Source organism: Oncorhynchus tshawytscha, linkage group LG29, assembly GCF_018296145.1.
Source record: "Oncorhynchus tshawytscha isolate Ot180627B linkage group LG29, Otsh_v2.0, whole genome shotgun sequence".
NCBI lineage: Eukaryota > Metazoa > Chordata > Actinopteri > Salmoniformes > Salmonidae > Oncorhynchus > Oncorhynchus tshawytscha.
Window position 1 is genome coordinate 4,662,667 of NC_056457.1, and position 25,079 is coordinate 4,687,745.

General features: G+C 41.6%; 1 protein-coding gene across 1 annotated transcript in view; it reads right to left on the bottom strand.

Annotated features, from left to right (window-relative positions):
* LOC112228030 (cadherin-10) overlaps positions 1 to 25,079 on the bottom strand; it is a 51,169-nt gene that overhangs the window by 19,348 nt on the left and 6,742 nt on the right. Inside the window, exon 2 of the mRNA XM_024393150.1 lies at positions 23,191 to 23,543. Coding sequence (XP_024248918.1) covers positions 23,191 to 23,406 — 216 coding nt within the window. The 5' untranslated portion in view covers positions 23,407 to 23,543. The remainder of the gene's footprint in view (positions 1 to 23,190; positions 23,544 to 25,079) is intronic.

A 25,079-nucleotide genomic window follows, 5' to 3' on the forward strand; every position in this document is an offset into this window, starting at 1 on the left:
TACTGGCTCTAACCAATTGTGCGAAAAAGGTATGGGTGTGTAGGTAAGGAAAGAAAAAAAACATTAAAAAGACATTTGAAAAGAAGAGTAGCAAGGCTATATACAGACACCGGTTAGTCAGGCTTATTGAGGTATTATGTACATGTAGGTATGGTTAAAGTGACTATGCATATATGATGAACAGAGAGTAGCAGTAGTGTAAAAAGAGGGGTTGGCGGGTGGTGAGACACAATGCAGATAGCCCGGTCAGCCAATGTGCGGGAGCACTGGTTGTTCGGGCCAATTGAGGTAGTATGTACATGAATGTATAGTTAAAGTGAATATGCAAATAAGATAAACAGAGAGTGGCAGCAGCGTAAAAGAGGGGCTGGGGGGGGTACAATGAAAATAGTCCGGGTAACCATTTGGTTACCTGTTCAGGAGACTTATAGCTTGGGGGTAAAAACTGTTGAGAAGCCTTTTTGTCCTAGACTTGGCACTCCGGTACCGCTTGCCATGTGGTAGTAGAGAGAACAGTCTATGACTGGGGTGGCTGGGGTCTTTGACAATTTTTAGGGCCTTCCTCTGACACCGCCTGGTGTAGAGGTCCTGGATGGCAGGCAGCTTTGCCCCAGTGATGTACTGGGCCTTACGCACTACCCTCTGAAGTGCCTTGTGGTCGGAGGCTGAGCAATTTGTACCAGGCAGTGATGCAACCGGTCAGGATGCTCTCGATGTTGCAGCTGAAGAACTTTTTTAAGATCTCAGGACCAATGACAAATCTTTTTAGTTTCCTGAGGGGGAATAGGCTTTGTCGTGCCCTCTTAATGACTGTTTTGGTGTGTTTGGACCATTCTAGTTTGTTGTTGATGTGGACACCACGGAATTTGAAACTCTCAACAAGCTCTTCTACAGCCCCTTCGATGAGAATGGGGACATGCTCGGTGCTCCTTTTCCTGTAGTCCACAATCATCTCCTTAGTCTTGGTTACGCTGAGGGATAGGTTGTTAGTCTGGCACCACCCGGCTAGGTCTCTGACCTCCTCCCTATAGGCTGTCTCATTGTCACTGTTGTGTCATCGGCAAACTTAATGATGGTGTTGGAGTCGTGCCTGGCCATGCAGTCATTGGTGAACAAGGAGTACAGCAGGGGACTGAGCACTCAGCCCTGGGGAGCTCCAGTGTTGCTACCAACCCTCACCACCTGGGGGCGGCCCATCAGGAAGTCCAGGATCCAGTTGCAGAGGGAGGTGTTTAGTCCCAGGTTACTTAGCTTAGTGATGAGCTTTGAGGGTACTATGGTGTTGAACGCTGAGCTGTAGTCAATAAATAGCATTCTCACACAAGTGTTCCTTTTGCCGAGGTGGGAAAAGGCAGTGTTGAGTGCAATAGAGATTGCATCATCTGTGGATCTGTTTGGGCGGTATGCAAATTGGAGTGGGTCTAGGGTTTCTGGGATAATGTTGTTAATGTGAGCCATTACCAGCCTTTCAAAGCACTTCATGGCTAGGTTGCAGGTTGCCTTTGTGTTGTTGGGCACAGGGACCACCCCCCCCCCTCCCCACGTCTTACCAGAGTGTGCTGTTCTATCCTGCCAGTGCAGCATATATCCCGCTAGCTGAATATCCATTTCGTCATTCAGTCACGATTCCGTGAAACATAGGATATTAAAGTTTTTGATGTCCCGTTGGTAGGATATTCGTGATCGTACCTCGTCTAGTTTATTGGCCAATGATTGCACGTTGGCGAGTAGTATTGACAGTAACGGCAGCTTTCCCACTCGCCTTCTGCAGGTCCGGACGAGGCATCCGGCACTTCATCCTCTGCGTCGCTTCCTTTTGAGAATAATTGAGATGTCTGCCATGTGGGGTGTTTGGAGAATATCGTGTGAGTCCAGCTTGTTGTTGTTGTTGAAGAAATCTTTGAAATCTAATCTGAGGTGAGTGATCGCTGTCCTGATATCCAGAAGCTCTTTTCTGCCGTAATATACGTTTGCAGAAACATTACTTACAAAATCATTTACAAATATCATGAACAAAACCACATAATAGCACAATTGGTTAGGAGACCGTAAAACGGCGGCCATCTCCTCTGGCGCCATCTTGTTCTTCTAGGAAGTGTTTCCTTGCCACTGTGCATCCTGCTTGCTTTTTGGAGGTATAGGATGGGTACTGTTAAGCACTTTCTGACAAATGTTGAAGTGAAATGTCAATGAATTATCTCAAGTGAGAGGCATGGGTTATTAAATAAATTGAACATTGTAAGCCTGCCCTGCAAGCACCACACCTCTACATAAATACAATTAAACTTTACAAATAGCCATCGATACTGAATAGTTGATGGTGTGAACTCTACACAACCTCAGCCAATTGTTCTTCAATGGATGCTTGATACCTCCCCAATAACCCTCCACATGATCTGCAACACAATTGGAACAACTTTCCACAGTCCCAGACATGTTTTTAAAAATTATGATTCTCTCCCACAAAATCCTACCACGTCTTACACTGTCACCAACACAGCCGCAAAATCTTCATATCGATGGCAATTACAATATGGCATCGTAACCATGAAGCTAAGTTACCCTCGGACTGATCCTCTGTGGCAGGCAGGGTATCTTTGCCAAATGTTAGCAACACACTCATGCTACCTGCTATGATGATGGTGGCACCGGAGTGGATGGCTGCAGTTTTGTGGGCTCCTAACCAACTGTGCTACTTTGTCTGTTTTTTTGCATTGTTTGTAATTAATTTTGTACATAATGTTTCTGCTACCGTCTCTTATGCCCGAAAACAATTTCTGGACATCAGAACAGCGATTACTCACCTTGAACTGCACAAAGATTTTTTGTTTAATAAGTCCAACGCAAATTATATACTGCTTTGTCGAGACAAGGCCCAAATCCCTGTCATCCGTTTGAAGAAAACACAGAGAAAAGAGGGGGGAGGAGGGGGGGGCCTTGTAAGAATTTGCCGGCGAGTAGGTAAACCACCACTACCCTCCGTATTATTGGAAAACGTGCAATCATTGGAAAACAAAGTGGACAATATATGATTAAGACTATCCTACCCACGGGACATTAAAACTGCAATATCTTATGATTCACCGAGACATGGCTAAAGAACGACATGGATAATATAGAACTGGTCAGCTTCTCCGTGCATTGGTAGGACAGAGCATCTAAGTCTGGTAAGACGAGGGACGGGGAGGGGTGTATATTTGTCAATAACTGTTGGTGCACAATGTCTAATATTAAAGAAGTCTTGAGGTATTGCTCGTCTGAGCTAGGCAACCTCATGATAAGCTGTAGACCCCGCTATCTACCAAGAGAGTTCACATCTATATTATTCATAGCCGTCTATTTACCAACACAAACCGATGCTGGCACTAAGACCACAGTCAACAAGCTGTATAAGGCCATAAGCAAACAAGAAAATGCTCATACAGAAGTGGTGCTCCTAGTGGCCAGGGACTTTAATGCAGGCAAACATAAATCTGCTTTACCAGCCTGTCACATGTGCAACCAGAAGAAAATAAACTATAGACCACTTTTACTCCACACACAGAAAAGCATACCAAGCTCTCCCTCGCCCTCCATTTGGCAAATCTGACCATAATTCTATCCTTCTGACTCCTGTTACAAGCAAAAACTAAAACAGAAAGAACCAGTGAGTTGCTCAATATGGAATGGGCCAGATGAAGCGGATTCTATGCTACAGGATTGTTTTTTGCTAGCACAGACTGGCATATGTTCCGTGATTCATCCAAGGGCATTGAGGAATATAACACCTCAGTCACCGGCTTCATCAATAAGTGCATTGAGGACGTCGTCCCCACAGTGACTGTATGTACATATACCAACCAGAAGCCATGGACTACAGGCAATATCCGCACCGAGCTGATGGCTAGAGCTGCAGCTTTCAAGGAAAGGGACACTAATCTGGACGCTTATAAGAAATCCCACTATGCTCTCAGACGAAAAATCATACAGGCAAAGCGTAAATACAGGACTAAGATTGAATCATACAACACCGGCTCTGACTCTCATCGGATGTGGCAGGGCTTGAAAACTATTACGGACTACAAGGGGAAACCATGCAGTGAGCTGCACAGTGACGCAAGCCTACCAGATGAGCTAAGCGCCTTTTAAGTTCGCTTCGAGTCAAGCAACACTGAAGCATTCTTGAGAGCACCAGCTGTTCTGGACGACTGTGTGCTCACGCTGTCTGTAGCCGACGTGAGCAAGACCATTAAATAGGTCAAATTTCACACAGGGCCAGACAGATTCCCAGTATGCATGCGTGGACCAACTGGCAAGTGTCTTCACTGTCATTTTCAACCTCTCCCTGACTGAGTATGTAATACCTACATGTTTCAAACAGACCACCATAGTCTCTGTGCCCAAGAAAGCGAAGGTGACCTGCCTAAATGATTACCGCCCCGTAGCACTCACGTCGGTAGCCATGAAGTGCTTTGAAAGGCTGGTCATGGCTCACATCAACACCATCGTGGTAGAAACCCTATACCCACTAAAATGTGCATACCACCCCAACAGATCACCAGATGACACAATCTCTATCACATTCCACAGTGCCCTTTCCCACCTGGACAAAAGGAACACCCATGTGAGAATGCTGTTCATTGACTACAGTTCAGCATTCAACACAATAGTACCCACAAAGCTCATCACTAAGCTAAGGACCCTGTGACTAAACACCTCCCTCTGCAACTGGATCCTGGACTTCCTGATGGGCCGCCCCCAAGTGGTAATGGTAGGCAACAAAGCATCTGCCACTCTGATCCTCAACACTGGGGCCACTCAGGGGTGCATGCTTTGTCCCCTCCTGTACTCCATGTTCACCCACGACTGTGTGGCCAAACATGACTCCAACACAATCGTTACGTTTGCTGACAACACAATAGTGGTAGGCCTGATCACCGACAATGATGAGACAGCCTATAGGGAGGTCAGAGACCTGGCAGTGTGGTGCCAGGACAACAACCCCTCCCTCAATGTGAGCAAGACAAAGTAGCTGACAGTGGACTATAGGAAAAGGGGGGACGAACAGGCCGTCATTAACATAGACGGGGCTGAAGTGGAGCGGGTCGAGAGTTTCATGTTCCTTTGTGTCTACATCACCAACAAACTATCATGGTCTAAACACACCAAGACAGTTGTGAAGAGGGCACAACATAATCTTTTCCCCCCCAGATCCTCAAAAAGTTCTACAGCTGCACCAGTGAGAGCATCCTGACCGGTTGCATCACTGCCTGGTATGGCAACTGCTCGGCATCTTACCATAAGGTTCTACAGAGGGTAATGCATATGGCACAGTACATCACTGGGGCCAAGCTTCCTGACATCCAGGACCTATATACTAGGCAGTTTCAGAGGAAGACCCAACAAATTGTCAGACTCCTAAAACCCAAGTCATAGACTGTTCTCTCTGCTATCGCATGGCAAGCAGTAGAGGAGTGCCAAGTCTAGGACCAAAAGGCTCCTTAACAGCTTCTACCCCCAAGCCATAAGACTGCTGAATAATGAATCAAATGGTCACCTGGACTATTTACATTGCCACCCCCCCCTTGTTTTTTACACTGCTGCTGCTCGATGTTTATTATCTATGCAAATCAAATCAAATGTATTTGTCACATACACATGGTTAGCAGATGTTAATGTGAGTGTAGAGAAATGCTTGTGCTTCTAGTTCCGAGAATGCAGTATTAACCAACAAGTAATAATAATAATAATTCCAAAACTACTACCTTATACACACACAAGTGTAAAGGGATAAAGATGATGTACATAAAGATATAAGAATGAGTGATGGTACAGAACGGCATAAGCAAGATGGAGTAGATGGTATAGAGTACAGTATATACATATGAGATGATTAATGTAGGGTATGTAAACAAAGTGGCATAGCTTAAAGTGGCTAGTGATACAAGTATTACAAAGATGCAGTAGATGATATAGAGTACAGTATATAAATATACATATGAGATGAGTAATGTAGGATATGTAAACATTATATTAAGTAGCATTGTTTAAAGTGGCTAGTGATATATTTTTACATCAATTTCCATTATTAAAGTGGCTGGAGTTGAGTCAGTGCGTTGGCAGCAGCCACTCAATGTTAGTGGTGGCTGTTTAACAGTCTGATGGCCTTGAGATAGAAGCTGTTTTTCAGTCTCTCGGTCGCTGCTTTGATGCACCTGTACTGACCTCGCCTTCTGGATGATAGCGGGTAAACAGGCAGTGGATCGGGTGGTTGTTGTCCTTGATGATCCTTATGTCCTTCCTGTGACATCGGGTGGTGTAGGTGTCCTAGAGGGCAGGTAGTTTGCCCCCGGTGATGCGTTGTGCAGACCTCACTACTCTCTGGAGAGCCTTAGGGTTGTGGGCGGAGCAGTTGCCGTACCAGGCGGTGATACAGCCCGACAGGATGCTCTCGATTGTGCATCTGTAGAAGTTTGTGAGTGCTTTTGGTGACAAGCCAAATTTCTTCAGCCTCCTAAGGTTGAAGAGGCACTGCTGTGCCTTCTTCACAATGCTGTCTGTGTGGGTGAACCAATTAAGTTTGTCCGAGATGTGTACGCCAAGGAACTTAAAACTTGCTACCCTCTCCACTACTGTCCCGTAGATGTGGATAGGGGGGTGCTCCCTCTGCTGTTTCCTGAAGTCCACAATCATCTCCTTAGTTTTTTTGACGTTGAGTGTGAGGTTATTTTCCTGACACCACACTATGAGGGCCCTCACCTCCTCCATGTAGGACGTCTCGTCGTTGTTGGTAATCAAGCCTACCACTGTAGTGTCATCCGCAAACTTGATGATTGAGTTCGAGACGTGCATGGCCACGTAGTCGTGGGTGAACAGGGAGTACAGGAGAGGGCTCAGAACGCACCCTTGTGGGGCCCCAGTGTTGAGGATCAGCGGGGTGGAGATGTTGTTACCTACACTCACCACCTGGGGGCGCCCCGTTAGGAAGTCCAGTACCCAGTTGTGCAGGGCGGGGTTGAGACCCAGGGTCTCGAGCTTGATGATGAGTTTGGAGGGTACTATGGTGTTAAATGCTGAGCTGTAGTCGATGAACAGCATTCTCACATAGGTATTCCTCTTGTCCAGATGGGTTAGGGCAGTGTCCAGTGTGGTTGCGAGTGCGTTGTCTGTGGACCTATTGGGGCGGTAGGCAAATTGGAGTGGGTCTAGGGAGTCAGGTAGGGTGGAGGTGATATGGTCCTTGTCTGGAAACACACCAGCCAGCTGGTCTGCGCATGCTCTGAGGGCGCGGCTGGGGATGCCGTCTGGGCCTGCAGCCCTGCAAGGGTTAACACGTTTAAATGTTTTACTCACGTCGGCTGCAGTGAAGGAGAATCGGCAGGTTTTGCTAGCGGGCCGTGTCAGTGGCACTGTATTGTCCTCAAAGCGGGCAAAAAAGTTATTTAGTCTGTCTGGGAGCAAGAAATCCTGGTCCGCGACGGGGCTGGTTTTCTTTTTGTAATACGTGATTGACTGTAGACCCTGCCACATACCTTGTGTCTGAGCCGTTGAATTGCGACTCTATTTTGTCTCTATACTGACACTTAGCTTGTTTGATTGCCTTATGGAGGGAAAAGCTACACTGTTTGTATTCGGTCATGTTTCCTGTCCCCTTGCCCTGTTTAAAAGCAGTGGTTCGACCTTTCAGTTTCACGCGAATGCTGTCATCAATCCACGGTGTCTGGTTTGGGAATGTTTTAATCATTGCTATGGGTACGACATTGTCAATGCACTTTCTAATGAACTCGCTCACGGAATCAGCGTATTCGTCAATGTTGTTGTTTGACGCAATGCGGAACGTATCCCAATTCACGTGATCCAAGCAGTCTTGAAGCGTGGAATCAGATTGGTCGGACCAGCGTTGAACAGACCTGAGCGCGTGAGCTTCTTGCATAGTCACTTTACAAATTATCTAGACTAACCTATATCCCTGCATATTGACTCGGTACCGGTATCCCATGTATATAGCCTAGTTATTGTTATGTAATCTTCTTGTGTTACTTTAGTTTATTTAGTAAATATTTTCTTAACTTTATTTCTTGAACTGCATTGTTGGGTAAGGGCTTGTAAATTAAGAATTCCACGGTAAGGTGTTGTATTCGGCGCATTTGACAAATAAAATGTGATTTGATTTGATCACTTTTTTCCTCCATGAGGAAAACTCTGAAAAATATAGGCCTAACTAACCTGATGCTTCCTTGATAATATCCAACACCTCCGTCACCAATAATGTCAAGGGACACCTAATACACAGCACCTATAGGCAGTGGTGTAAAGTACTGAAGTGAAAACACTTTATAGTACTAGATAAGTAGTTTACAATACTATTTATATTTTTGAGAAATGTTACTTTCACTTCACTACATTCCGAAAAAGAAAATATTGTACCTTTTACTCCCTACAATCCCTGACAACCAAAAGTAATCGTTACATTTTGAATGTCACGCCCTGACCTTAGAGATACTTTTTTATTCTCTATTTGGTTAGGTCAGGATGTGACTTGGGTGGGAAAATCTGTTTCTATTTCTTTGTTGGCCTAGTATGGTTTCCAATCAGAGGCAACTGTTTATCATTGTCTCTGAATAAGGATCATACTTAGGCAGGGCTTTTCCCACTTTCAGTTGTGGGATCTTGTTTTTGTACAGTTACTGTGTAGCCTGCAGAACATTATGTTCGTTTATCTTTTGTTGTTTTTTTGGTGTTCATCGAAATAAAGAAAGATGTACGCTTACCACGCTGCACCTTGGTCTCATTCCAACATCGGACGTAACATTGAATGCTTAGCAGGACAGGAAAATGGTTAAATGCACGCACTTATCAAGACAACACATGGTCATCCCTAGTGCCTCTGTCCTGGCGGACTCAGTAAACACAAATGCATATTTTGTAAATAATGTCTGAGTGTTGGAGTGTGGCCCTAGCAATCCATACATTTTAAAAACAAGAAAATAGTTCCATCTGCTCTGCTTAATATAAGGAATTTTAAATAATTTATTATTTTACTTTTACATTTGATACTTAAGTATACTTTAGCAATTACATTTACTTTTGATACTTAAGTATATTTAAAACCAAATACTTTTAGACTTTTAAGTAGTATTTTACTGGCTGACTTTCACTTTTACTTGAGTAACTTTCTATTAAGGTATCTATACTGCCTATAGGGAGGATAAAGCCCCTCTGGGAGAGACACCAAGGTTGCGTCCCAATAATCTCTCCTTCCTTCTGAACTGTGCACTCTTTCACTACGACTCCCCACACATTTAAAAACATTGGATTGGTGTAGGCATGGGCTAGAAGATGTTTCCATGTACCAGTCATTACCTTTCAAATCTATGAAGGGAAATGAACAAGTACACACTTCAGGGGGAAAGGAGAGATAATTGGAATGCAACCAAAGCTGTAAAGAGCCATACTACTAACATGCACCTTTTCCACGTGACTGTATGGTGTCCATATTAAGAAAGAGGCACATGTACACGGATTTGTGACTCTGTCCTATTATTGACAACGTGCACCTGCATGTGTCTCTATACCCTACTACTTCAGCAGGGCATCCACTTAAATCTCATCTGACAATAGACACAAAAATAACCACCAAATATTTATTTTGATGTTCAATGTAAACCATAATCTATCATGTTTGTATAATGCAAGTAGCCTACAAGACCCGGAGACATGAAAATGCAATCATTTCACGGAAAGAAATAGGGGCATCTAAGTGCCTCTTTCTGTACTATTCATCGTCTTTAAAGAAAGTAGCATTACCTCAAGCAAGTATGATGAGTGACTGGCTTGAAGCTCATTACTGCACTGTTGATAATAGTGTCAGAGGCGTATATTTAGCTCTATATCTCATGGGCCCTCACATCCTAAATGACAAGCAGTGAGGGACACAGCATCAACATCATACATGAATATTAATATCAGCATACTCAGGGAGAAACGAATTACAGTGCCTTGCAAAAGTATTCATCCCCCTTGGTGTTTTTACTATTTTGTTGCATTACAACCTGTAATTTAAATAGATTTTTATTTGGATTTCATGTAATGGACATACACAAAATCATCCAAATTGGTGAAGTGAAATGAAAAACAGAACATGTTTCAAAAAATTATACAAAAAAAATGAATGTGGTGTGTGCATATGTATTCACAGCCTTTGCTATGTAGCCCCTAAATAAGAGCTCATGCAACCAATTACCTTCAGAAGTCACATAATTAGTTAAATAAAGTCGATCTGTGTGCAATCTAAGTGTTACATGATCTCAATATATCTACACCTGTTCTGAAAGTCCCCAGTGTCTGCAACACAACTAAGCAAAGGGAACCACCAAGGAGCTCTCCAAACAGGTCAGGGACAAAGTTGTGGAGAATTACAGATCAGATTTGAGTTCTAAAAAAATATCAGAAACTTTGAACATCCCACAGAGCACCATTAGATGCATTATAAGAAATGGAAAGAATATGGCACCACAACAAACCTGCCAAGAGAAGGCCTTCCATCAAAACTCATGGCACAGGCAAGGAGGGTATTAACCAGAGAGGCAACAAAGAGACCAAAGATAACCCTGAAGGAGCTGCAAAGCTCCACAGCACAGATTGGAGTATCTGTCCATACGACCACTTTAAGCCGTACATTCCAGAGAGCTGGGCTTCACGAAAGAGTGGCCAGAAAAAAAGACAATGCTTAAAAGAAAAAAATAAACAAAGACTTTTGGTGTTCGCCAAATGGCATGTGGGAGACCCCAAAAATATGGAAGAAGGTACTCTGGTCAGATGAGACTAAAATGTACCTTTTTGGCCATTAAGGAAAACGCTATGTCTGACGCAAACCAAACACCTCATATCACCCCAAGAACACCATCTCCACAGTGAAGCATGGTGGCAGCATCATGCTATGGGGTTGTTTTTAATCGGCAGGGACTGGGAAACAGGTTAGAATTGAAGGAATGACGGATGGCACTAAATACAGGGAAATTCTTGAGGGAAACCTGTTTCAATCTTCCAGAGATGGAGGTTCACCTTCCATCAGGACAATGATCCTAAGCAGTCTGCTAAAGCAACACTCAAGTGCTTTAAGGGGAAACATTTAAATGTCTTGGAATGGCCTAGTCAAATCCCAGACCTCAATCCAATTGAGAATCTGTGGTATGACTTAAAGATTGCTGTACCCCAGCGAAACCCATCCAACTTGAAGGAGCTGGAGCAGTATCGCCTTGAAGAATGGGGGAAAAAAACAGTTGCTAGATGTGCCAAGCTTATAGAGACATACCTCAAGAGACTTGCAGCTGTAATTGCTGTAAAAGGTGACTCTACAAAGTACTGACTTTGGGGCGGTGAATAGTTATGCACGCTCAAATGTTTAGTTTTTTTGTGTTATTTCTTCTTTTACAATAAAAAACATGTTGCATCTTCAAAGTGGTAGGCATGTTGTGTAAATCAAATTCAAACCCCCCAAAAAACATTTTATTTCCAGGTTGTAAAGGCAATGAAATAGGAAAAATGCCAAGGGGGGTGAATACTTTCGCAAGCCACTGTATTTTCTGCAATCTGAAAACTGGGCTCAACAACAGTGCAACTTGGGGAAGAAAGTGAGAAGGATGCACACTGTGACCCAACTATGGTTTTGTCTCGAATGGCACCCTATTCCATATTTGATGCTTTGCCCTGGTGAATAGTAATGCACTATATAGGGAATAAGGTGCCATTTGGGATGCTGACTATGAATACAGCTGGGTCGTTCCCTAAAGATATTGTAAGTAGAAATTGTGCACCAATATTGAATTTTAATGGCATGAAATATTCATGTAATTGCCCTTTAATATAGACCACGTGAAGAATTCAACACCTCTTATTGTAATATGAATAAAGACTTTGCTTCAGTGCCAAAATTCATAATTTTCCTTCAGTACACATCTGTAACTTCTAGGAAGATTTGAACCCACTTAAAACCTTTTACTGCAGCGGACTAAATCAGAGTCACAGAGTGTTTCTTGGTAGTTTTAAACAAATCTACTTTAAAAACAAAGGTATACACCTCACACACATGGTTATGGATTTTAAAAAAGAAGACACCTCTACCATGTCAGATATAGAAATGAAATGTATTCCATTCTGAGTTTTCATCCCAAAATGACACTTGATGTACATCACAGAAGGGTTGTGGGGATGGGATAAAAAAAATTATACAAAAATTTTTTTAAAAAATAATTATGAAATAAAGAACAATTTTAGTAACATTCCACCCATGAGGCCTCTAGAGGGTGATTTGGTCCTTTTCACCATCATGTAGTTATTTTGTTGCTTGTGACAAAGTCATTTCTGAAGATTATTTAATTCATGCAGTCATTCATTTACATCTGTCCCTCATTTTAAGGTCAACCCTGTTACTTGAATGAACTCTCGTTTTATGTTGAAACTATCCAAATTATATATTTTTTAAAATACATATATTGTACATCTAATAATCAAATCATAGTGTAAAAGCAGGTGCGTTGGTTCTTCTCTTTTTGGCAATTATCCGGTGTTTTGTGGTGTAAAACTGAGCGGGTAGAACATAACACGTCAACCCTGTTACCAATAGATAGACAATTCAATTAAATTGTAAAGCTTGCATTCAACTGCCACTCCCTATTGCACACAGCACCCTTGCATTCATACTGTCATAATGGGATTTGTGGCTATTTTAAGATGAAAATGTCAACCCTGTTACTGTCAACCCTGTCACTTTAATTAGCACTTCATAGGCACTTACTATAGTCATTTTCTTTAACCTCTAAATCTGGAAAAAACTGTTGAACATGAGCTCTTTATGACAGAATGTGAGGTGAAATCAATGTTTTTCTTGACAAAGTTACATTTTTCAAAAGGTACAGAATTGTTGGAACGACCCAGCTACAGCCTGTGAATAGTATTACTCATTGCTCATTGCTGAACATTTAAGAATATGATGAAGTCAATATAATAATTTCAACATAAAATGTACAGCACAGATGTAGAATCTTAATTTTATCACTTTTTGTTGCTGGAAATTCTTTTATTAGTTAGACTTTAAAATGTGAGACTTGATTTGCACTAACAAAAAATGTATCAACAACAACAAACAACAAACAAATATGAAACTATAATCTACATAGTAAATTATACTTCCTGTTACTGCAAGATTGGTTTCTTGATTTATCAAACTGGCTCAAATTAACATCCTACCTCTGTAGCTGCTCCTAAAATGCATTCATATTACTAATTTATACCCTGTGTCGTTTCCGTTCACACTGAACATTCCTCTGATGATTCCTGCAGTATGGCTGTGTCCCAAATGGTATCCTGTTTCCTATAGGCCCTGGTCAAAAGCACTGCACTATAGAGGGAATAGGGTACCATTTGGGACATAGCCTATGCTTCTCAGACTCAGTCGTTAATCCCATAAAGAGAGAACTGACAGGAAGAAAACAAAGAGGAGACCATCAAAGGGAGGTGAAGAGGGAACTCCATACTGTGGAGCCATACTGTCAGGTCTGCCAGCTAATTGGAGTTTGACAATCCTCAGACAACACAGGCCTAAGGGATGTACTGTACAAAGGCTTGCAATTATTGAATTAAAAAAGGCAGAAAATACACAACACGCTCCAACGGTAAACACTAAAAGGTAATTATTGGAGGTCCGCTTATGGACAACTTCACAAGCCATATGGATATTTGACATGCTGGCACACTAGTATGGGGTAAACAATATATCAAATAAAATTGTATTTGTCGAAATGCTTATACAAGGTCTTAAACCAACAATGCAGTTTTTAGAAAATAAAGTAACACAATAATTTAACAATAATGAAGCAATATACAGGGGGTACCGGTACCAAGTCAATTTGGTACAGGTTAGTTGAGGTTACAGGTTAGTTGGATCCCCTGTGCTGTATGGATTCATGCAGTATTATTGAGTCAATTCATGCATCAGTATGGAGTCGATTCATGCAGTATTTGTAGGTAATATAGAGGTGATTCATGCAGTATTACACAATCCATTCATGAAACAGTATGGTGTCAATTCATGCAGTGATTCATGCAGTATTATGAATTCATGTAGTGGTATAGATTCGATCCATGGATCCATGAGTAAAATAAGTAACATAAACGTATATGACTTGTTATGATATGTACTACTTATGACCTTATGCGTCCAACAACAACATTGACGAATACGCTGATTCGGTGAGCGAGTTCATTAGAAAGTACATTGACGATGTTATACCCACAGCAACGATTAAATCATTCCCAAACCAGAAACCGTGGATTGATGGCAGCAAAAATGAAAGCAAGGCAGTCAAACAAGGTAAGCGACAGTATAGAGACAAAGTAGTGTTGCAATTCAACGGCTTAGACACAAGAGGTATGTGGCAGGGTCAACAGTCAATCACGGACTACAAAAAGAAAACCAGCCCCGTCGCTTACCAGGATGTCTTGCTCCCAGACAGACTAAATACAGTGCCACTGACACGGCCCGCTACCAAAACCTGCAGACTCTCCTTCACTGCAGCCAACGCGAGTAAAACATTTAAAAGTGTTAACCCTCGCAAAGCTGCAGGCCCAGACGGCATCCCCAACCGCATCCTCAGAGCATGCGCAGACCAGCTGGCTGGTGTGTTTACGGACATATTCAATCAATCCTTATCCCAGTCTGCTTCCCACATGCTTCAAGAGGGCCACCATTGTTCCTTTCCCAAGAAAGCTAAGGTAAATGAGCTAAACGACTACCACCCCGTAGCACTCACTTCCGTTATCATGAAGTGCTTTGAGAGACTAGTCAAGGACCATATCACCTCCACCCTACCTGACACCCTAGACCCACTTCAATTTGCTTACCGCCCCAATAGGTCCACAGACGATGCAATCGCAACCACACTGCACACTGCCCTAACCCATCTGGACAAGAAGAATACCTATGTGAGAATGCTGTTCATCGACTACAGCTCAGCATTTAACACCATAGTACCCTCCAATCTCGTCATCAAGCTCGAGACCCTGGGTCTCGACCCCGCCCTGTGCAACTGGGTACTGGACTTACTGACGGGCCTCCAGCCACTTTAATAATGGAAATTGATGGGAATTGATATAAAAATGTATCACTAGCCACTTTAAACAATGCCACTTAATATGATTTTTACATACCCTACATTACTCATCTCATATGTATATGTATGTACTGTACTCTATATCATCTACTGCATCTTGCCATCTTTATGTAATACATGTGTCACTAGCCACTTTAAACTATGCCACTTTGTTTACATACCCGACATTGCTCATCTCATATGTATATACTGTACTCTATACCATCTACTGCATCTTGGCTATGCCGTTCTGTACCATCACTCATTCATATATCTTGATGTACATATTCTTTATCCTTTTTACACTTGTGTGTATAAGGTAGTAGTTGTGGAATTGTTAGGTTAGATTACTCGTTGGTTATTACTGCATTGTCGGAACTAGAAGCACAAGCATTTCGCTACACTCGCATTAACATCTGCTAACCATGTGTATGTGACAAATACAATTTGATTTGATTTGTATATAGAAAGACTGTAGTTTCTATGATCTTGTCCTTCAGAAAGGAAGTATTGTTTAATGAGTTTGGTACCAACATAGAATAGTTATAATTCAATAGCAATGCATTCTTTAGGATTCAAGGTGAGCACAAGTAACAAGGTAACAAGCAGTATTATAAGTAAGGCTTGGTGGTTCTCTTTTCTAAAGTTCTTGTTGCACAAAATGAGCCTTTGACAGAGGAGCATGTTGATGACTTAAATCCCCTTGCACAAGCACAGAGGAATAGCCAGTAAAGTAGCAAAATCATTGGCAATTCTTGTCAGGTCTGTAGTGAGCATTGCTTAGTGCTGCAGAGGGGAGATAGGAAAAAAGAGCCCTGAAAGGATACAGAATAATTATGCTCTCTCTCTCTCTCCCTTTCTCTTTCTCTCTCCGCTGATGTTGGTTTGAACATCTGTGATAATAAATACTGTAAGTATTGATAATAAACAGGTTCATAATACGCAACAGTCACTTGCTTATATTAGAAAGGACGACGTTCCAATGCACTATTTTTCCATGGATTGTTTACTCATCCAAACATCATCCACCTCAACATACAGTTCCAGTCAAAAGTTTGGGTTTTTCTTTATTTTTACTATGTTCTACATTGGAGAATAATAGTGATGACATGAAAACTATGAAATAACACATGGAATCATGTAGTAACCAAAAAAGTATGAAGCAAATCAAAATACATGTTATATTTGAGATTCTTCAATGTAGCCACCCTGTGCCTTGATGACAACTTTGCACACGCTTGGCATTCTCTAAACCAGCTTTATGAGGTAGTCACCTGGAATGCATTTCAATTAATATGTGGGCCTTCTTAAAAGTTAAGGAGGCATGTATAAGTACAAAAGGCCCATTTTATCATGTTTTTCATTAAAAAAAGGTTTGTGATACAAATATAAAAACATATTAAACATCCTTTCTCTCAATGAAGTTACTATGTCAGAATTGACCGAACAATCTGAGATACCCCAAATATTTTCCACTCCAGCTGAAGTGCTGGAAAGCCCTTAGTCATTAATCTATGCTGAACAAAAATATAAATGCATGAGCTGAAATAAAAGCATTTTTCCTGAGCTGAAATAAAAGCTCCCAGAAATGTCCCATCCACACAAAGTTAATTTCTTTCAAATGTTATGCTCAAAATTGCTTACCTGTTAGTGAGCATTTCTCATTTGCCAAGATAATCCATCCACATGACAGGTGTGGCATATCAAGAAACTGATTAAACCGCATGATCTTTACACAGGTACACCTTGTGCCAGGGACAATAAAATGTCACTCTAAAATGTGCAGTTTTGTAACACAACACAATGCCACAGATGTCTGAAGTTTTAAGGGAGTGTACAATTGTCATGCTGACTGCAGGAATATCCACAAGAGAATTGAACGTTGATTTTTCTACCGTAAGCCACCTCTAACATTGTTTTAGAGAATTTAGCAGTTTGTCCAACTGGCCTCACAACCTCAGAACACGTGTAACCACGCCAGCCCAGGACCTCCACATTCAGCTTCTTCCCTTGTGGGATGGTCTGAGACAAGCCACCCAGACAGCTGATGAAACCGTGGGTTTGCACAACCGTATAATTCCTACACAAACTGTACGAAACCATCTCAGGGGAGCTCATCTGTGTGCTCGTCGTACTCACCAGGGTCTTCACCTGCTTGCAGTTCGGCATTGTAACCGACTTCAGTGGGTAAATGATAATCTTCGACGGCCACTGACACACTGGATAAGTGTTCTCTTCAAGTATTAATCCCGGTTTCAACTGTACCGTCGTGTGACTGGTTTGCTGATGTCAGCGTTGTAAACAAGTGCCCATGGTGGCAGTGGGGTTATGGTATGGGCAGGCATAAGCTACAGGCAATAAACACAATTGCATTTTATCGATGGCAATTTGAATGCACAGAGATACCGTGACAAGATCCTGATGCCCATTGTCGTGTCATTCATCCGCAGCTTTCACCTCATGTTTTAGCATGCACAGCCCCATGTCGCAAGGATCTGTACACAATTCCTGGATGCTGAAAATGTCTCAGTTTGTTCATAGGCTGCATACTCACTAGACATGTCACCCATTGAGCTTGTTTGGAATGCTCTGGACCGACCTGTACGACAGCGTGTTCCAGTTCCCGGCAAAATCCAGCAACTTCGCACATCCATTGAAGAGGAGTTGGACAACATTCCACAGGCCACAATCAACAGCCTGATCAACTCTATGCGAAGGAGAGGTCAAGTTGCATGAGGTAAATGGTGGTCACACCAGATACGGACTGGTTTTCTGGTCCACGTCTCTATTGTTTCTTTTAAGGTCTGTGACCAACAGATGCATATCTGTATTCCCAGTCATGTGAAATCCATAGATTATGGCCTAATGAATGTATTTCAGTTGACTGATTTACCGATAGGAACTGGAACTCAGTAAAATCTTTGAAATTGTTGCATTTTGCATTTATATTTTTGTTTAGTGTATAATCTTGGACATAAACTCACGTTGTTGTACTCGGGGATTATACACATTCAGTAGTGTTATTTCAGATTCTTCATTTTTTCCTAGGAACAGTAGAAACTGGATTCAGGAATAAACTGTAGTGGGAACTGAAGACCGGCAGCATTTGATTACAGACACAAAGCATCACACACTACCACGAGGTTAATGGGGTTTTCTTCACATGCATAGCTTGGATGGAACTGAATGTGATGTGGGCCACTGCACCCCTACAGAAATAAACTCCAGACACAAAAGCCGTCTGATTACATTGCAAGTGTTCACACTTCATACTGAAAAAGTAGGCCTCCCTTGACGAGGGCTTGGCTTGTTAACCTCTCTAGGGTACGTGGGACGCTAGTGTCCCATCTGGCCAACATCCAGTGAGGTTGCAGAGCGCCATATTCAATTACAGAAATGCTCATTATAAAAATTCAGAAAACAAAAAATATTTTACATAGGTTTAAAGATTAACTTCTTGTTAAACCAACCACAGTGTCATATTTATAAAATGTTTTACGGCGAAAGCATACCTATCCCAGAACATACCTAGCCCAGAACATAGCCCAGTTGACAAATTATTACAAACAGTAACCAGCCAAGCAGAAGCCTTACAAAACTCAGAAATAGAGATAACATTAATCCCTTACCTTTGATTATCTTCATATGGTGGCAATCAGAAGACAATAATTTACTCAATAAATGTTCCTTTTGTTCGATGAAGTCTTTTTATATCCAAAAACGTTTTATTCAGTAATCCACAGGTTCAAACTCAGTCAAAACAATCAGACAAAAAATCCGTAAAGTTCATAGAAACATGTCAAACGATGTTTGTATTCAACCTCAGGTTGTTTTTAGCCTAAATGATCTATAATATTTCAACCGGACAATAACGGTGTCAATATAAAAGGTAAACAAGAAATGCACATGCGCCTGAAAAAGCTCTGCGACACGTTAGGGTCCACTCGTTCAGACTGGTCTTACTCCCTCATTTATAATTATACAAGCCTGAAACTATTTCTAAAGACTGTTGACATTTAGTGGAAGGCATAGGAACTGCAAATGGAGTCCTATGTCAATGGATACTATAATGGCATTAAAAACTGCAAAAACAAAACAAAAACGACTTCCTGAATGGATTTTTCTCAGGTTTTCACCTGCTAAATCAGTTCTGTTATACTCACAGACACTATTTTAACAGTTTACCAGTTATATGCATATCATATCTTCTGGGCCCGAGTAGCAGGCCGTTAAATTTGGGCATGCTTTTCACCCAAAATTCCGAATGCTGCCCCCTACCCTAGAGAGGTTAAATACTCTCACTCATTGGCAGTCTGCTAGTGGCAGTCTGAAATAGCTCGCTGAAGATCAGGTGATAGTGAATGAACAACTCCAAGAGGCACATGCAGTGGAGTTTTCTGACAAATACACACCTGGGCCAATTTTCATAAAGTTTTGCAGAGTAGGAGTGCTGATTTAGGATCAGGGCATCCATGTTCATGTAATCATTAATAACTGATCTTAGATTGGCACTACCCTGAGACACTTTGTGAATTTGGGCCATTCACACTGTAAAATTCACCTAAAAGAGAAGCCATTTCAGCATCATGAACAGTTTAAATCACGCCAGCACAATATTTTATATGATGTACATCTATGATGAGCCCTAAACGTCTGAGTTGTCTATTGAGACTGTCTACACCATGATAATATACCAGATTTATCCAGTGTTTCGGTAAACCTGCTCCTAAAATGTACCAATATTGTTCTAGTAAATCACAATAGTACCATGAAAGCTGAAGAAACAAGTTCTCAACAAACCGAAACAATAACATCATTATTTATCTTCCCACATTGAAAGATTTTACAACGGCTGATAGACAAACTCAACTGAGAGGAACACTGGTGTCTCTTCATTATGCAGACAATGCAGACTAACTTACTAGCCTATCTATAGCTATATACAGTATTTAGCTGGTAGCCTATTTATATTACACATTGGAACTCAGACTCCACAGGTTTTTCCGTCTAATTACTCATAGGCTTACCAGTGTTCACAGAAGTGGGGTCGCACTCATGAGTGCCGCTGGGTCTTAGTTTTCTGGGAGAGAAGAAGCAAGAGAAAGAGGGCCGACACTCTCACTAGAGGAACTGTCACTATTCTCAAGGGGAGTAAAGAAGAAGAGGAGCAAGGCCACTGTCATTGCCAGTCCCGGGCAGTGATGTCTCTGTCAGGAATGGGAGGTTGCTAGTGGTAGCTGCTACATAAGTAGGCCTACTAGCTTCTACCTGCAATGGTGTTTTGACAGTCGAGGATGAGGTGGTAGATTTGCTGATGTGGATATCTTCTGTAATGGGCACTAGCTTGATCAGATAAAGTATTTTTGCTGCATTTTCATGCACCACTTGGTCTTGCCTTTTGTCTGTCCATCTTTAAAACCTCTTTGGGATAGGGGGAAGCATTTTCCCTTTTGGATAAATAGCGTGCCCAATTTAAACTTCCTGCTACTCATGCCAAGAATATAAGATATGCATATTATTAGTAGATTTGGATAGAAAACACTCTGAAGTTTCTAAAACTGTTTGAATCATGTCTGTGAGTATAACAGAACTTATGTAGCAGGCAAAACCGCAAGGACTAACCATTCAGATTTTTTTTTATTGAGGTCAGTGTCTATTCAATGATTTTTCATTGGGAAACCAGATTTCTAAGGCACTTGTTTGCAGTTCCTATCGCTTCCACTGGATGTCACCAGTCTTTGGAAATTGGTTGAGTTTATTCCTTTGTGTAATGAAGAAGTACTGCCATCTTGAATTTGTCATTTGAAGTGTACTTTTTGAGAAGGCGCATGACTAGAAAAGTAACGTGAGTTTATTGTCTTCCTGTATTGAACACAGATTGTCCCATCTACAATTTGATCGATTAATAACATTTAAAAATACCTAACGTTGTATTAAAAAAGTAGTTTGAAATGTTTTGGCAAACTTTACAGGTAACTTTTGAAATATTTTGTAGTGACGTTGCGCAAATTGGAAGCTGTTTATTTCTGGATCAAACGCGCCAAATAAATGGACATTTTGGATATATATTGACAGAATTAATCGAACAAAAGGACCATTTGTGATGTTTATGGGACATATTGGAGTGCCAACAAAATAAGCTCTTCAAAGGTAAGGCATGATTTATATTTTATTTCTGTGTTTTGTGTGGTGCCTGCAGGGTTGAAATATGCTACTCTCTCTTTGTTTACTGTTGTGCTATCATCAGATAATAGCATCTTATGCTTTCGCAGAAAAACCTTTTTGAAATCGGACATGTTGGCTGGATTCACAACGAGTGTAGCTTTAATTTGGTACCTTACATGTGTGATTTAATTCATTTTGGCCAAGTGGGACGCGACTGTCCCGCCTATCCCAGAGAGGTTTTAACAATGAACTCACTCTCCGACCTTATTCACCTAACTTAAAAAAAAAACTTGATAGCCAATTATGTGAAGAGGCTAAGCGGTCTGCCATTGGCGCAGCTGAGAAATTGGCTAATTGGATGCATTAAACTATATTGTACCCATGTATATTGGACAAAACAAACAGTTTGCTTGCTACATATGGACATTTAAAAGGAGGGTTACTGTCAAAGTTATTTTATACAAAATTATATTACATTTTAGACAGTGTTGGTGGGTCCCCCCTCCTTGTGGGGGCTGAGGGGGTTTCCGCTACGCCACTGGAGAGGAGGAAGATACTGTAGCTGTATGTGGGTTTAGGGAGAGGGTTGGTGGATGGGGGACTTGATTGGATGTGAAATAAATAAACCCTCCCACAGTGCACTGAAATATGGCTTGGTCCTGGGCCTTTAAGTGCCTGTCCATCAGCCCTGGCTTTTCACCACATTTTCATCACAGACACCAACTCCAGAGTGAAGCTGATGGAATTAGAGGTCGTGATCACTATTCGCTTCCCCAGTAAAGCCAGCATGTGGGCTTTGTTTTTTCACCAACTTTATTCATTGAGACCTCTTGTCATTCTGACAGTTTTAATTGTGAATGATTTTGGACACTGAGTGAGTCAAGAGCCAGCACATGTGATTGTTGTCATGCAAAGAAACTTGCCAGTGTGCCAGCCAAAGATCATCGGAGTCAGGAAGAAAGCCAAAATTATGTGAAGTGGAATTTCATTGGCCTGACTTGATTGATTCGTTATTTTTCTCTCCATTACCCACTTTCCCTTCTTCCCTCTTCTCTCCATCTTTGTCTTCTTGTTGTTCCCCTGTCTCCAACCCGTCAGGATGATGCTATCTGCCAAACTGGTAGTCATATCCTCATACTCCACCCTGTACCGTGACACTTGTTTACTCCTGAGGATGAGGCAGGTGATGAAAGCCAGCTTCCTCTGAGAAAATTGGCTGTCGACAGTCACCTCGTTCCCCTCCCTCAGGATGATAACTGTAACGTTGTCTCTAACACTGCGACTAGCTGTCTCTGTGTTAGCACTAACACTGGTGGCTTGACACGTCACTCCTTTGATCTAAAGTGGGGGGTTATAGCTCTGAGAAATATTTCCACTTTTATGCGTTCTTATCTGGTCCCTGACTGGCTAACACAAGCCTCTGCCAGTTGAAGAGCTGTGTCATCATGACAGTGGAGGCTCTCAGGCCCTTGGCGATGTGAGGGACTGGGTCAGTTATTTTGTCTAGCCGTTATGTCTGCCTCATGACTTGATTTGGTTAAGTTGTCTGTTGAATATGGAACATCTATTCCTCCTCCATGTGTCATGTCAAATCGCTAATTTGAGTGACGATTCCTAATTTTTTTACTCAATTATAACCAACTTTGTTGTTTTTGAATTGTTGTGTGAATGAGGGAAGATGGCTGGAATTAGTTGCCTGTTGCTAGGATATAGATGCCCATTCCCTTCACCTATGATCATTGGCCTAACATATTTATGGATACATTTTCTGAAACTATTGAAAGTTATGTCAAGTACAACAGGAACAGTCCTTTTGACTGAGTGTACTTTGACATAATCGACCACCTCAAGGCAGCATACAAAGAATGTCCCAAAAAATGGTGCACAAAACCCTTACCTTGCCAACATACTGGTTGTCATTCCCTGTGTACTCCTCCAGAAGAAAGAATTGATTCCACATCCATCCTCGTTTGGAGCGCTGGAGTATCCGTCCATCATCCTTCTCCTGCGATGTTCCCAAGAGATTCACAGTATTTCCAGGTGCCACAGGCAGGGCATTGATTGGCTGCAGGATGGAGAGCATCAGTAGACCCAGGAAGTGATTGGTTATCATGGTATCCAATCACACGGGGAAATAGTTCTGTATGACTAATGAGTTATGGTAATGGGCTTCTGGTAGGATGCACGCTGGAATGAAATGTAACCAAATCAGGCATTGTAGTCTTCTTCCCTTTGATCCCTTATTGATCCCTGTGAAGAAGAAGAACATGGATAAATTAGAGAGATAACACAAGCAGGATATTGACTTGAGGCAGTCATATTGGGTTTCAATATCCCCCCAATGGTCATATTGTCTGATTGTGTCTAATACAGATGTAGGATCTTAATTTGATCACCCATTGCAGGATAACTTTTGCATGAAATAAAACATGTGTAGTGCATTTGAGGTTTTATAAAGACTTCTGAAGTTTGTAATTTCCAATTTGAAATGACAGACTTCCAAACATGTACATTAATTATAATCCACATAATAATTCACATTCGTTGTTGCAGGATAATTTTCCTGCTCTAGCAAACTGGCTCATATTATGTAAGATATTTTATCTGTATCAAGAGATAATTGGTTTCAAAGCTCTTTAGTGTTGCCAGTGTTGTACATTGCTACTGTTTAATCTTCCTAGAGAAAAAAACAGGCAACATAAACATGTCACCCCCCTACCCATTGGGTCAATTGAGATTGCGTGTGACTAACACATTTTTGTTAATTACTATAGCTCCCGCCTTGGCCCAATCAGTGTAATTTTGTAAATGCCAGATCTCTATAGCAAGCCTCATCATTTACCCAAACTTCGTCAAAATTGGGCCAGTGCCATCTGAAATATTGCGTGTGACTAATGTACGAACGGACAGACAGATGGAGACAGATCCTCAGTTCCCTGCCCAATTTCATCGTGGGGGACAATTATGAATTATATGGAATTAGAAACTTCCTTAAATGCATTAATTAATTATCTGGGCTATATAAAATCCATTTTGCATTTGTCCAGCATTACGAAATTTAAGTTCAGCTAAAGGCAATGCTCCCGCATTGGCAGAGACTGCTTTCAAGGTAAACACTGCATATGTTGGCCCAATCAGAAATGACCTTGATATGTCTGTAGTGCAATCTGTAATGCTTCAGCGATACAGATTGAATAGAGCTTTTAGTAAAGGAATTATAGCTCCAATCGGCATCTCAAAGAGTCATAAATTTTACCTAGGATTAGCTTAAACTAGCTTAAACTTGCTGGTAGCCAAACTTGTAGCAGATTTGATCAATTTGATTTGTAGATTTGATTGGTACTAGAGTAATACAGTCCGGTAAATAATGCAGTCCAGAATAATATTTACCCGCAAGGCGTGCAGGTCAAATTATTTGCCATAAACTGTCATGCCCTGATCTGTTCCACCTGTCCTGTGCTTGTCTCCACCTCCTCCAGGTGTCGCCCATCTTCCCCACTTATCCTCTGGGTATTTATACCTGTGTTTTCTGTCTGTCTGGGCCAGTTCGTCTTTTTTGTTCAAGTCAACCAGCAATTGTCTCTGTTCTTCTTTTTCACAAAGTCTGCACTTGGGTCTTACCTTGATTCCTGAAATAAACATAAGTACCAATGCTTGGTGAATAGTGCATAAACAATTGTAAAGGATGAATTACAAGAGTAATTCGTTTTTGGTTACAGTCAAGGATATGTTTTGTATTATTCTACAAAGGCCTACTGCAACACGTTGCCTAGCCTATTTTAATTT